Genomic DNA, 14,777 nt, shown 5'->3' with positions numbered 1-14,777 from the left:
CCCTTAGGGAATGGACTGGGAGGCTCTTCTTCAGAGGAAAGTCCTGCCGCCGTTTGTCCCGACCATTGCAGGGAAAGAGGACGTCAGCAATTTTGACACAGAGTTCACAGCCGAGGCTCCTGCCCTCACACCGCCCCGCGAGCGCCGCACCCTCTCCCGCAAGGAACAGGACTACTTCAAGGATTTTGACTACGTCTCCGACCTCTGCTAGGGTCAGGGGTCAGGGGGTCATAGGGTTTATTAGCTGCCCACTGCCAGCCACAGACTCTGAAAGGAGACTTAAGAAGGAAAGGCTGACTGGCAGAGAGGAACTCGATGGCGATGAGAGGCGAGGATCACTCTTACTCTGTCCTCTTTCTCTCTGTGTGCGACGGGATGGAGGACGGGCTGGGCCGAGCGCGTGTGAACGGGGATCAGCGGCGTCTGATCGTGTGTCGCACACACAGGCAGTGCCACGGATCTGCTGACCTCTAGACAATCTGGAGTGGCTTTTAGACGAGGAGGAAGTCGTGATTATGACAGAAAATAATCCAGATTATGTAACAAATGGAAGATGAGATGATGGATCCTGCTGTTTGCCCTGCCTGGCAACACAGTGAGGCATTAAAAAAAAAAAAGAAAAAAAAAGAAAAACATAATCTGTGATTGTACTGAAATGCTCCAGGAGTCTCAGAAATCACAGAGTGAGAGTGAAAAGTGATTATTCACACAGGAAGCAGTTTGTCTCTCTTCTTCCTGCACTTTCACTAATCTCTTGTCCCTTTATCTCTGCTGTTTGTTGCTGTGTGTTTCGCTGTGAACGGTTTTCCCTGCTCCTCAGTCTCGAATGTATCCACGTCAGCTGCAATCATGCACCGCCCGTACATGGACACATGGGGGAGCCAGAGGAAAGAGACAATTCTGCTTTGTTGTTGATCAGAGCTGCCTGTGGACTGTGTCGAAGGAAGGCACACAGAGCGGGGGATTTGAATGGAGAGGGAGGGGAAGTGGCTGCTGTGTGTGCGTCCACATCTCACATAGGACACCTCTCTGTCGTCTTCTCTTTCAGGTCTTTCAGTACAACACTGATTTTTAACTACAATCATTTCTCAATGACAAAAAGCTTTTACAAATTTTGTTCTGTTTTTGTGATTTATAGTTTTTTTCCCCTGTTTGTTTCCTCCTCTGTCATTTGCTGGTGAAATGTGTTGGAACTGTGACTCAGTAAAGATGTGAACCCAACATCAATCATTTATTCTCTGAGGCTGTTTTTCCATTGAGTTTTTTCATTTTTTTTGTTAACAAATCTTAATTTGTAAATACAGAATGACAGGTACAATCCTGATATGCCTAATAACTACATCCTCACAGAGCCGTTAGCATGGCTGTGGATTCTTGTTAGTGTCTTTTATTTTTTGGCCACATCTACAGTATAGAATTCCTGTTTGAGAAAGTCGGAGTAGAAGTAGAAGATTTATATGTAAACGTGTAAATTGAGCTCTGATCTCAGAAGCCTGCAGCCAATTAGCAGCTTCTTGAGGCAACGTTGGTAGCAAAGCACAGGACAAAATGTCAGAGACTGTGAAATAAGTAGATCAGTGATAAGGAGGATGACTGTGCCGGCGGGGGGGGGGGGGGGGCAAGAGAACAGCATCTTATCACAGAATAATTTTTCATCCAGCCCAGGCTAATAATAGTTATTGAAAGTCATACTGATGTTGAGTGCAGAGGACAGACTGTCGGAAAGGTGCAGTTTAGCATTATGGTGAGAGGCGGCTGCAGCACATTTTCATGACCAAACGTTAAAAAGCTGGAAACTTCATGTTCCTCAGATGCTAGTTTTCCTTGTCACATGATGAGTCGTGACATATAATGTTCAGATGCTTCAAAAGTTTCTTTTTGAAAACGTTAACTAGGCATAGTTTTTGGCACAGAGCATCAGGCAGCTGTACATATAATTTTGTCCTAGGGTCACACTGGCCCCGGGTCAGTGGACTCAGTCCGAAGCTGACGTCCACATCATTTCTCCAAATTCACAAATGCTCAGATGGACTTTGCAGACAAACAGGTCAAATTTAATATGAGGGCTTAAAATTTCAGGCTAGCTGTGCAGCAGTGGGTGGATAGTTAGATGGTGCACAGCAAAGTGCTTGTGGATGAAGACTCATGCAGAGCCAGGCCGGGTCCCAGCTGTTATTAGAAATGATGATCTGAAATGGTCAACGTTGAAAAGATTCTTGGAATTATTTGTGGGAAGGAAACTGGACAGAACAGACAGAACTGGACACAGACAACACACATACACACGGTGTAAAAAAACTAAACTGTAATTTTGCTAATCGTTTATTGTCCCATTAGGAAAATGTACCACATCACTCACACACTCTGTCTGCTTCACTTACAGAAAGAAAAAAACAGCAGCAAACACCTGCCAAAAATAATTTTCCAAGAATCAGTGTGCGAACGGATGGATGCTTGGACTTCAACAAATAATGATACAGCCACCATAACTGCAAGCAACAACACAGAAACACAGACACTGAAGCAGCAGCAAGGCTGAGGCCTCCTGACCTGAGGTGGTCTCAGCCTCCTCAGGTCAATCTACAGCTCCTCTCAGTTTTCCCTGAGCTTTATAGAGAGTTTTCATCTCATTGCTCTCACAGTTCTTTTCAGCCAAAGGCTCTGCAAATCCTCTCTACACTACCTGATCAGCAGCAAACAGCTCACAGACAGTCAGTGACCATCGTGGTGGAGCATTTAGCTGCTAAAGAGGCAGATGTTTCCCACAGGCGTTGGTAGAGACCAATAACAGAGTTAACAGAGAGTGAGCATTGGATTTAAATTTGCCGGGTGGACAGAAACATGGCTCCAGATGAATGATAATGTTGCTCCATCACTGCTCAGGGTGAGGATCATGGTGTAGATTAGGGAATGAACGATCAATGCTCCTAACTGACCCAGGATCTGCTGTGTCAACTATTTTACACATACATGCCGTCTCCCTACCTGCCGAGCTCACCAATCAGAAGCGGCATTTGCTGCTCGTGCACAGGTCACGCTAACGCAATCAGTATAACCTGCTCCACCTGCTGCTTCATTTCTGAAACGGCTTCAGCTGGAGCAGAAGCGGAGGTACGGGATTTTAATCCCCAATAAAAAAAACAGCACGTCGCTCATTTGGGAGGATTTCGGGTTTGAGGCCGCAGACGTGCACCATGAAACAGGTACTGTGCAAACACCTGTCGCGCTAAAGCTGCAACATCCAGCGGAAACACAACCAATTTATACCGGCACTTGAAAAATCACCACAGGTATTTGTATGACGAAAAAGTTCCGGTGAAAAGTCTCGCGACAATAGAAAAATAACTGCCATTGATCAAGGACTTTATAGAATGTACATGCATGTTTCTTCAATACGTTTGAAATCAATTCTTAACTTTAGTTTTCATTCTTGGATTGGGTTAGATTTTTTCCTAAAGTGCTTGCAAACAAGTTCACCATGTCGAAATAAACGGATGTTTCCGCTGCCGCCAAGTGGCCAAAAAAGGTCACTGCAGTTTTAAAGTTAGTGTGATGTACCTTTTTAAAAAGTTTTTGAAAATCAAATTTGAAAACTTATTGGCCTTGTTTACGTCTGTTGTCGTAAATATGGAAAATATGACCCATGACATGAAAGTCCCAGATGGTCAGACAAGACAGTGTGTGTGTGTGTGTGTGTGTGTGTGTGTGTGTGTGTGTGTGTGTGTGTGTGTGTGTGTGTGTGTGTGTGTGTCTGTGTGTTGCCCCTGATCACTCCCCTCCCTCCATCTCCCAAAGACATTTCACCTGCCAGTCAAACTCCTGAGGTCCTCCCTCCTCTTCCTCCATCCCTCCCACCTTCCCTCCTTCTCTCCCTCCAGCCCTCCTTCCTGTTGCCATCTAAGTTGGGAGACGCTTTCAAAGCCTTTTATCCCTCTCCTCGCCATCTCTCTCTCCACTCTGTCACACCATCCCACGGTCCCTCCCATTGCCTCTTTAATTGTCTCCTTTACAACTCCTCAGCCCTTCGCTCCCGCTCTCTGAGTTAAATGAATTCCCCCTGAGAAGAATATTTCTCACAAGTCGCACCTCGGCTGACGCGACGCGCAGCTGAGAGTCGAGTTGTTGTTGTGGGTTTTTTTTCTCTCTCTCTTTTTGCCCGGTTCAAGATGTGGAGGGTGTGTGTGACTGCGTGGTTGTGTGTTTAGGAAATGAGGGGGGCGTGTGTTGGGCTCTGAGCGCAGTCTCGAAGTCTAATAAAGCAACAGCTGGATCAGCAGTCCGCCCTGTCCCTCTGTGTCGCGCCGCAGGTGAGTTCAACTGCTTTTCTCATGTTTGGACCAGAAAATGTTTGCTGAGGAGAGAAAAGAAACTTTACACAGACTAACAGGTTAAACTGTTAAACCCTCCTGGGAGGGATAAAGACGGACGAGATGGTAATGATGAGATAACTTTATTGTTGAAAATCCCTAATTGGATAATTGCCTTTCGTTACCATGTGAATACTTTATTTAAGAAGGCTGTAAAATATGTTTAGGAAAGTGTCATATATCTGTGCAGCTCTGCTTATATGGCATGATTTCCCCTGTTTGAGTTCAGCATTAGTGATTTTTCAGTTCATAGTTCATAAGACAGAGATTTACTCTGCTGCTTGTTGCTCATAGTTGAGTCTCACAACAGTGTGGGTGCTGGTGGTTTTTGTTTTTTCTTTCATCTTCAGTCTTTTTGAAGCAACTAATTTTGACTTCATATCTCAACTTTTACTATGACATTTTTATCATTTTACATCTGTTTTCTCTTTATCATAGCTATATCAGCAAGTACGGTTGCTTAAAAAAGTGATGAGTAGGGCTGCAGCTAACTTATAAACAATTTGCACTCTGTCACGCTGTCATTGTTCTGCTGATTATTGTCTTTAATTCTTTTATTGATGAATTATTTTGAAATTATTATTATTTGAAATGTGGGAAAAACACATTCAAAGCATCAGATATATTGGAGAAGCTGCGTCATTGATTATGAAAGCTGATTAATTTTCTGTCAGTCAGCTAATTGAATGATCAGCTAACTCTGGCCCATATTATCCTGCTTTATGCTGAATAGCTCTCACACACCTACATGCTGTAATAACTCAGTTTGTCATTGACTCAGCCAATTATATACACACTGATTAGCTGTGTGTATAAACTGTGAGGTTGTGTTTCTGTTCCAGAGGGGCCCATCACACCAAGTCAGTCTGTGGGGAAATGTTCACGATGCCTTCACTGTCAGGGATTGGAAGGACTGTTTTCTGTCTCCTTTTGCTCTGGACAAGAACAGTAGGTAAGTGGCACTTGTCAACATTTTACCCATTTATTTATCTTTAGACCCAGAAAAGCGACAACTGTGTTGTGAAGAAAAGAAAAGTATTATGGGACATTTCCTTTGCTGAGGCAACAAAAGGTCTTTAATTGAAGTGTCTCAACAAAAGTGAAAATTGTCTCGCAGATTCTTCTGGGGAAAAAAAAATAAAAAAATTCCAATGCCCTCTGGCAGGGAGTTAAGCCCAGCATGCATTCATCAGACTGTCTGTTGTGTAACCCACACATCACAGAGAGGAGGAGAGAGATGCAGTGAAAGACGGCAGAAAACAGGAGAAAAGTTACGACACTTGGCTCAGCAGCAGACAGCAGTCATGTCGTTTTGGGGCCAGCATGTCGAAGCAGAACATTGATCTCATCTGTATGCCTCCCTGTGCCAATATTTCAGGTTTCAGTTTTATCCCACTTCATAGTAATGAGTCTCTGCTGTTCCTCCTCAGCTCAAAGTGAAGAGGTGCAATGCTCCGTGACCGGCCCAGTGGGGGCGCTACACCCTGTTCAGGGTCTGCTGGAGACGTTTGAGGCAGGTCCAGGCTGTGCTGCTCGAGAACATGGGAACAAGGAGACTCATGTCATTGCAGTGGGGAGAGCGACAAACAGCCTGGAAAACAAGGTAAATGAGCTTGTTTCCATAAAGGAAAACACCCTAGACTTTTAAGAAACGGAGCGAACAGTGTCTCAGGGTTTGTGACATTTTATAAGAGCCTGAATATTTGCTGATTGATTGACAGGTGGGTCTTAATTTGGAAAAATCACAAGATAAAATGGTTTTAAATTTCTGTGTCCAGTAAGAGTATGAAAATTGACCTGAAATTGACTAAATGTAATCAAAGGTTGTTACATTAGACGTCAAAAATTCAACATAATGTAATAATCAGTAATATTAGTCAAATAATTAAAGTGAAGTATAACACGAAAGATAAATATAAAACTTCACGCTTGTCCTTTAACAACCAATAAGTTCATCAAATTAATTAAAAGTTTTCATTTATTTCACTCTTCTATTTATCTTTAGTGAGATCATTTTATTTTTCAGATCCACAGTTTTCCTAATATTTTGGGGTCGTTCATCTATTTCTTGTTTTCCTCAAGCATTTTAGCTGGTAAGGTAATATTAGCAAAGGTTCGTTACTTGGAAGTTTACAGGCACCGTGTGTTTGTCTTCAGGTCATTATCTTCATCTTCAAGTGCATGTTTCTTGTCTTCTTCAATTTCAAGGCTCCATATAAAAACACAACTGCCTAAAAATACAGTCCCTTATCTGTTAAACACTGTGAACATGGATGAAATTTAAAGCTGTATAACAGAGGACTGGCTCTACCGCTTCACCACATCGCACCACTTCCCTCCTCTGTATGTAGGTGACGGTGTTGCTGAAACCTTTATCTCAGGCCCCTTCACCTCTCAGAGCTCTCCACCTGCTGCTGAGCTCCAAGCTCCCGGTCAGCTGGTGGCTGGAGGCTGAGAGACTGCCCCCCAACCTCCCAGTGCTGGTGCAGGTCAGTCAGAGTGTACAGAACATTACATACTCATCTCATGTGATTTCCAACACAGTTAAAGTGTTTTTTTTTTTGTTTTTTGTTTTTTAAAGTTCCCCCCAAGTCCTTCCCCTGAAATTTTCCTGTTTGCTGTCATCTGCTAGGTGTCGTCGAACTCCACCGTACAGTCCCACACGCTGCGTTTGCATGTCCACAAAGTGCATTTGCTGCCTTTTCGCCCACGTGCTCTACACCGCTGGGCGCTGAAACACCACGGCAACCTGTCCTCTCTAACACACACCACACATGGCAACCGAGTCTACGTCCGACTGGGAGAGGGTGAGCCACCAAGGAACCAGACAACATTGTGGTGTGAAACTGTATTCAGTTATCCATGGTAGCTTTGAATATAAACTTTACAAAAATTGACAAATGTTTGAACAGAATGATGTGTATCACTTTAAGTGTCTTTAGAGACAGGTTTCCTGCAGTTTAATTGAACAATAACTGTGTACATAAAATTGAATTGAATATTGTTATGTTATCTTTGCCTGTGGGTACAGTTGCTCGACCTAAACGTCTGTGCACTGAACTGTCACTCTGTTGGTTAAAATTCAGGTCATACTATCTTATCACTCACATCCCGTGTCTGTCTCACCAGACATAACGCTGGCTGATGTCAGACAGATAGTGGAGAAAGATCTTGTGAAACTAACTGGCCTTTCAAAACAGAAGCTCTTTCTTTGTCTCCACAACACAGATCCAACCCTGCCTGCTGTGTGCCAGCTACAGTCCATGTTCCTCTCTCATAACTACTTGACCTCTGACCTGCAGCCACAGGAAGTGCAGGGGTGTGTCCACGCTCCAGCAGGCGGGGTCAACCCTGAAGTCCATGTGATCAAGCTCCATTCAGCGGGATCAGGGCTTTGTGGGTGAGAACATGCAGATTCCTGAAAAAAAAAAACCCATAAATAAATGGCTGTTGTGGAGTTATGCAAAGTTAAATCTTGTCTTCTCTCATTGTCTCCTTTAGCTCCCTGCAGGTAGAGGTGATTGTGTCTCTTGTGCCCCCTGTGGCCAACTCAAAGGCACATAAGGTTGTACTGATTCTCATCAGCTCAGTGCCAGTCAACTGGGCCATTATCGCTCACGGTGTTCGGGGCCATATCTCCGTTCATGTAAGGGTGTGGGATTTACATGTCTAACAACTGCTGGCTAGTGTCATTCTATAAGCCCCACTGTTACATTGGGTGACATGTTCCTGTTTTCCCTTTTACTTGACCGTACTATGATTATGTACTTCTTATTATGTGTATATATCTGTCTCTCCATAGTCCTCCAACAGTGTGTCCCCTCCTTACCCTCCTGAGCCTGACCTGACCGTGTCCAGTACACTTAACTCTGACCTGTCCACCATATCTGACCTTCTTGTCTGGGCAAGTGAGAGCGGCTCATACACTGAGGCTGATCTGGCCAATCGCTTTGTGATTCAGCTGGCTGGGGGCGGGACAGGTCAGGACCCCTGTGTGTCTCTTGTTTCCATCACAGTGTGAGTGAACTGATCATTTCTGTTTTATCATTTTTAACCCACTTCACTTTTTTTTTTGGGGGGGAAATTTTCTTTATATTTTCTTTGTCTTCTGTGTCCCTTTTAAAATCGAGAACGAGAAGTGAAAGCAGAATATTTCCATCAGCTCATACAATATATGTTGAGTGAAGGGTATTAAAGTGTAAGTGTGAGTATTTAATGTCTCCACACGGCTGTCTCTGTGTCTCCTTTCTGTCTGTACCACAGACGTGCTTCCAGCGATGAATCCCCTGGTTGTGAGGCCTCCCTGGGCTGAGGAGTGGCTGAATGGTGGAGGCAGAGCAGGAGGAGGCCAAGAGAGTTTCACAGTGCAGTGTGACGACGGACGCCTCAGCGTGACCGTGGACCAACACATCCTGCAGGTCTTCATACCTCAGTATTAGATGCAGTGATATATATAAACAGTTCGTACTGAAGGAAGCTAGCTACCACAACTTTGTACACTCCAAGTTCATCTTTGTTTTCTAGTTTTACCCTCTTAATTCTTTATATCAAAATATTCTGAGCTCAATCAATATTTTTTATTGAAAACCCACAGAAAACTGTGGGTTTTCTGTGGGTAAAAAAACCCCATAGAAAACCCATAGTTTTCTGTGGGTTTTCTTTACCCGTTGTTAGCACATTGTTTTGGTTTTCTGGTCCACAACTTTACTGTTTTGGCTCCCTGTCACCGCTCTCATCAACCATGTCTCTAGCAGCTGTTTTCAGAAATAGAAAACTTTGATAGACCTACTATATGCAAGCTGCCCTGCACTAAACAGAGCACACTGCTTTTCTCAGGAACTGAGGAAGAATAAAACAATGCTAAAGGAGAGTAACTGTCTGACTTACATTTGTCAGGGGGTCAGAAACCAGGACTCCAAATGAATGTTAATGTTGCTGTGTGTGAAAATAGGCAACTGTATTCTAAAACTTTAGCCATAACAACTTTAGTCAGTTTTGTTGCAGAAAATCAACTGACACAGATCTAGAAAAGTAGCAATAGTAGGCACTAGTAGTTACTGATTGACCAACTTTGTGTTGTTTAACTACGCTGCTCCAGTGATACAGAAAAATGCTTCAGTTTGGAGGTTATGTGGTCTCACATTCGTTCTCTGCTTCAGAGCTTGTCTGTCCCAGTGGCTGTCGTGACTCTGCAGGACCCGTCGTGCCAGGCTCAGCCCAATGGGAGCAATTTCCTGTTGGTGTTCCCAGTCATTTCCTGTGGGACTGAGGGTGTGCTCCTGGGACAGCCCAGAGGGGTGCAGTACAAAAACATGGTGAGATAAGAAATTTCGACAGACAGGGAAAAGGGACTAAGAAAACTGTTGTATCTTTAATTATTTTGTCTCTCAAACATATTGGTTTCGATGTCTTACTACTTAGGACTTTATGAATTTCTTTCCTTTTATTTATCTTTCAAATGTCATAAAATTTTAGGAGTTTTAGAACGTTTGTAATTTTTAGGGATATAATTAGCAGCATTAGAGAGGTGGAACGAGAAGGAGAAAACAGCAGGAACGGAATGAGTGAAGCTTTTAGAGCACAGAGGGGAAAATGTCTAAATTCAAAGTCTATCAGGCGGTGTAAAAAACAAAAACACTTGGCACATAATGGACACTTGAAATTGTGGTAAGTGGAAGTTGTCCCCGCTAAGACTTGTGACCCAGGTCATCATGACCAGAACAGTGCTTGGTTAAAGCCAAAAGATGGGAGGCTGCACAGAGGCAAATTAAGTGACAGAAAATCTCAGTTTCAGAGGCAGGAAATTGGCAGGACGGATGACGCAGAGTAATTTCATAAAAATGGAAAAGAGATAAACAACAGAGGCAACAGGTCATGAAACACTGAACAAAAAAATATCATGTTATATATTAAAATATATGTATCAGCATCTTTGCTTTATCTTGTTCACGGTAACAACCTTGTTTTTATGCCAGATAATAATAATTTCAATAATAAATAATATTAAATTTATTTGTCCACAATCGTAAATGAAATGAGCGAATGAATGAGTGATGTCGTCACACGCCTTGAATTCACTGTTGCTGCATTTTGACCAAACTGATGTAGATGGAGCTCTGGCCTGAACTTGAATAAATGGACTTACAGTAGTTCAGATGGTGTGAAATAAAAGCATGGCTTTTTTTCCACATTAGCAGGGGATTGAAAAGATCTATTTTTTTATGATTTTATTTTTAAGTGGAGAAAACAGAACTGTTCAACTTTCTTAACTTGATCATCAAATCAGGTCAGAGTTGAATGGGTTTAACAAGGTTTAATGGCAGACTGTCCAGGTTTTTACAAATGGGCTAAGTGGAGTTGGGAGGACTGAATAACATGACCTCTGATCAGACATCGTATAGCTGCAGGTGCTATTGGTACAAACATGGCCAAAAAAAAAAAAACTATTTGTGAATTTGTGAATGTTGTCCTTAAGAGGAAGCATATTCGCAGAAAACAGTAGTGGACCTAAAACTGAGCCTTGGTGAACACCAGTAGAGGATGAAGCATTAGCAATCATACTAATGTTTAGTGTTATTTGTAACCTGTAATCTGTTCTGTTCTGTTCTGAACATATGTAGAAACCAGGGTTTACACAGTTGCAGTGAATGATCCCATACAGTCCTTCTGTTCACTCTTCCCTCATTTCTGCCCAGATGTTGTTATGGAAGGACGAGCCTCAGACCATACTGTCTCTCAGTGAGGCAGAGAGGAAGTCCAAAAGTCCACTCGGCATACACGTAAGATATCTATCTGTGTCTGTGTATGTTTGACTGTGTCTGCAATATATGTTCACATTATTCATTCAGTATCAGTCTCCAATCTAATCATCCATTTTCCTTCTCAGTTTAGCTGTGTGGCTGCTATCCCCACCCCCTCTGGCCCTGCTGCAGATAACGTTGATGAGGCAAACACTTCTCAGGCTGGGCTCGTCCCCTGGGCGCCAGCGGATCCAGGGCCCGATCCAGGACTGAGCCACCTCCCGACACCCAGACACAGATCCGGACCCGTGCTTATTTTAAGGCTTTTTGTCACTGAGAATTACGAGCAGAAGAGGGTTGGCCCCTGTGTCATCACTGCAGGCCACCGTGTCTATGTTGAGGTCTGTACGTGTGTGCATGTTTTTTCATGTCTATTTCCCATTTTGATGCAAACCTTCAACATTAAATTATTTATAAGTGTTTTGTCATCTGTCGTATTGCAGATTTCAGCCAAAGGGCCCCTCACAGATGTCATAGAGGTGAAGTCATGTGTGGTCTCTCCTCTGTCGGACCCGAAAAGATCTCCTTTCTGGACTGTCATAAGCGAGGGCTGTTCCTCAGACCCCTCTCTGACCCTCAGCGCAAAGACAAAAGATGAAGAGGAGGAAGAGGCCGAAGGTGACGGCGAACTGGAAGAGGGAAAGGAAGAGACAGAGGGAATGGAGGAAGGAGGAATTCACCTCAGAGATGGGGATGTCTCACTCCAACACAAAGCTGAAAGACAGAGAGAGGCACCTGTGAGGATGGAAAAGAGTAGCACAAGCACGAGAGCAGAGGAGGAGACACAGTCCTTGAGATTTAGTTTTGTCCTGCAGCCGATTCATAATAACTCTATGCAGTTCCTCCACTGCAGCCTTCTCGTGTGTTCCCGTGACTCTACCAGAGGAGAACCCGTGAAGGAAACAGCAAAGAGCGACTGTCAGGGCAGACTGCGTATTCCACCACTTGTATCTAAGTCACCCAGACATCAGGTACAGAAGCAAATTACCATACCAGAGCTATGTTTCACAGCCCCAGACAAATGAATTTCATCAACATCTACCCCTTCTCCTTGATTCATGTCTCAGTGTGAGATCAGAAACCTGTCCAGGCCCATGGTGGTCACCCAGTCCATCAGTTCACTGGCACCCAAACTGCTGAGGCTCCCTGCTGGCCAAAGAACCAAGAGACTGAGTGTTTCTCCTCTGGCCAGTCCAGACCCAAAGAACAGCAGTGAGTGTCATTTATTTTATCTTTTCTTTTTATGTTATTGTCAGAGTATTTAATTGACCGTCACTCTCCCTCATCAACTCCCCACATCCAGGCTCTGTGGTGCAGACAGGACCAGTGATGGGATTTGTCTTTGCAGCCTTTGTGATGGGTGTCAGCCTGATGGGTGGGCTGTGGTGCATCTATAATTATACAGGTAAAGAGATCAGCTTCCTTCTACCACTGAAGAGTTATGTGAAATACATCATCATATTACATTCATATAGATCAATGTTGTGGCTGTTGATCACTGGTTAATGTAGCACAGTAGTGATGGAACACAGCTGTTCTCATGCATTTGAAAGTTTAGAGTCAGACATGATGCCCCCCGCCCCCAGGATCAACTGTACAAATGGACAAACACATCTTCTCATAGACATCTAGTAATATGACAATGACAGGTTCAACACATTTTCAGTTTGTATGCACAGACGATTTGTAAATCCCTGTAATCAGTGAGGTACATCCATCCATCCATCCATCAGTCAGGGCTTCAACAAACCACACAGCAACCAGCAGTTCTTATCAAAGATGGAACCAACAGTTAAAAAAATGAAAGAAATGAGGATCTTGAAGTTTATCACATAAACTTCAGTATGTTGTGTAGTCTGGGGTTCTGTGGAGACGTTATTAAGGGACAATAAATTTTGTGTATTTATTGAAGCGGCACATCCACCGTTATTTGGAAGAGAAGATCGTTTAACTGAGCAGACTCATGGAGGCCACACCACCTGGAATCCACCTTCAGTGTCTGATCAGTCCTCCAGCTCGGTGTAGAGGTAAGATCAGATTTTTTTTATTTTTATTTTTTTTAAAGAAGGATCACCAAATATGTTGTGTGTCCTTTTAAAAACATCCAATGGAGCCATTATTTACGTATTTCCACTTTTCATATACTGATTACTACCAAGTTATCATTAGTACATCGCTGTTCTAAAATAAGAAAGGACTTCAAAGGCAAAATACATGTTTCCTAAATTACCAGGTGGATTTTGGGTGACTGGTGAGGATTTAGGTCGACTGGTGAGGATTTAGGTCTGGTGTTTTAAAACTACTCTTGAATTGATCATCCTTAATTAATAAACAATAAAATTCAAGAGCATTTGGCTAGTGAAAGAATATTCAGGAAAATGACAACAGTATGTTGTACCTTACTACATGGGTGTGTGCCTGTAAAGGTACTGTCAGTGTGTACTTGCAACCAAAAGTCTGCTACTGTCCCCTTTTTTTTCCCAAGTTAAACACATTTCCATAGGCTTACAGAGTAAAACTGAACAGCATGCTCCAGTTTGGAGGCACAGAGTGAACCTAATTCTAAAGCTGTATATTAAAATAAACTGTGGTGGTTAGAAGCAGCGACAGTTCTAGAAAATATATCAACATTGGGCAAACACCTGCAGATTTCAGCTCTGATATGCCAGATAGGTCTGAACAGTTTTATTCTTTTATCTCTGTTCTCAGGATTTCCTCCTGCAAATCTGAGAAAGAACTGGGACAGAGGTTCTAACAGCTTGTGTGTGAGCCAGCACAGCTGCCTCTGTGTGTGTGTGTCTGTGTGCATGCGGAGCCATGTTTGTGCAGTTCTCCTCTCGAGTATCGTTCACCGCTGTGCAGCAGAAATGCAAGAGGACTGAAACCATGTAAATACGCTAGCACTTACTCATTGCTGCATTGTGACAGGTCAGGTGTTTGATTCAAAGTGAAACGCTGTTTGTTTGATGCTGAAAGCCACTCTATATCGAGTCATCTCAAAACCATCAATGTTTGTCTGGATTCTGCGGGATCTTGGTTGGAGTGACTCAGATAGAAACCACATCATCACTGCTTTTGGATACAGAACACATGGTCAGACATGTGCAGCAGACCTGTTTGAAGCGTCTGTGTTTTACAGAGCCATTTTCACTTTTTTTGTTGTAACTGTGAATCAGCTGGATGTCAAAGCTGCATCTAAATATATGTGAACTCTTTGTGGCAAATAAAATGTTTTAAATTGAGCTATAAATCTAGTTAATCTTTGTCTTTCAAATCAAATGGCCCAAATAAATACAAAGGAAGTTAATGTGCTATGAATAAGTCAAACTTACTGTATATTGTACTTGGTAACATTAATTTATTTGTTTAAAGCAGTAGTAAGTTATTTTTGGCCTCTCAAGGGCAGCAGGTTGTGAACACAGTACAAACATATTTTCACCTTATACAGTTGGTGTGGTAAACATGTTATATTCCCTCTTGGTTTAGTGCTGTTTTTGGTCCCTGAATGCTCTTTAGCAGCTAAACGCTCTGGTATGTTCACCAGCTAGTTGCTAAATGGCAAACAGACAACTGTCTGTCCTCTGGTGCTGGGCAGGTAGCTGACAGTAGT

General features: G+C 43.0%; 2 protein-coding genes across 7 annotated transcripts in view; both read left to right on the top strand.

Annotated features, from left to right (window-relative positions):
• Positions 1–1,227, top strand: part of pkn1b (protein kinase N1b) — a 28,004-nt gene extending 26,777 nt beyond the window's left edge. For all 3 annotated transcript variants that reach the window (XM_041062224.1, XM_041062223.1, XM_041062222.1), the window contains one exon: positions 8–1,227. In XM_041062224.1, the coding sequence (XP_040918158.1) occupies positions 8–211 (204 nt within the window). In that variant the 3' untranslated portion in view covers positions 212–1,227. The remainder of the gene's footprint in view (positions 1–7) is intronic.
• Positions 1,228–4,180: 2,953 nt separating this feature from the next.
• engl (endoglin, like) lies at positions 4,181–14,411 on the top strand. 4 transcript variants are annotated; one of them, XM_041061601.1, is made up of 17 exons: positions 4,181–4,307; positions 5,210–5,319; positions 5,798–5,970; positions 6,719–6,856; positions 7,000–7,174; positions 7,596–7,767; positions 7,869–8,013; positions 8,170–8,347; positions 8,631–8,785; positions 9,527–9,682; positions 11,063–11,146; positions 11,254–11,508; positions 11,611–12,138; positions 12,235–12,379; positions 12,471–12,572; positions 13,080–13,194; positions 13,877–14,411. In XM_041061601.1, the coding sequence occupies exons 2-16, from the start codon at positions 5,244–5,246 to the stop codon at positions 13,190–13,192; spliced, it is 2,595 nt and encodes an 864-aa protein (XP_040917535.1). In that variant the 5' UTR covers positions 4,181–4,307; positions 5,210–5,243; the 3' UTR covers positions 13,193–13,194; positions 13,877–14,411. The 4 variants fall into 4 exon arrangements, with proteins under 4 accessions (XP_040917535.1, XP_040917537.1, XP_040917536.1 ...); XM_041061603.1 differs by lacking the exon at positions 4,181–4,307 and adding an exon at positions 4,812–4,817; XM_041061602.1 differs by lacking the exon at positions 4,181–4,307 and adding an exon at positions 4,824–4,842.
• Positions 14,412–14,777: the final 366 nt, after the last annotated feature.

The sequence above is a fragment of the Toxotes jaculatrix genome, chromosome 18 (assembly GCF_017976425.1).
Source record: "Toxotes jaculatrix isolate fToxJac2 chromosome 18, fToxJac2.pri, whole genome shotgun sequence".
Lineage (NCBI taxonomy): Eukaryota > Metazoa > Chordata > Actinopteri > Toxotidae > Toxotes > Toxotes jaculatrix.
This window is presented reverse-complemented; position numbering and strand designations above follow the sequence as displayed.

Bases quoted from the DNA above. Each gene is read 5' to 3' on its own strand.
- engl (XM_041061601.1), top strand. From the start codon at position 5,244: ATGTTCACGATGCCTTCACTGTCAGGGATTGGAAGGACTGTTTTCTGT. The intron at 9,683-11,062 runs GTGAGATAAGAA...ATTTCTGCCCAG, and splicing joins GGGTGCAGTACAAAAACATG to ATGTTGTTATGGAAGGACGA. The intron at 12,139-12,234 runs GTACAGAAGCAA...TTCATGTCTCAG, and splicing joins CTAAGTCACCCAGACATCAG to TGTGAGATCAGAAACCTGTC.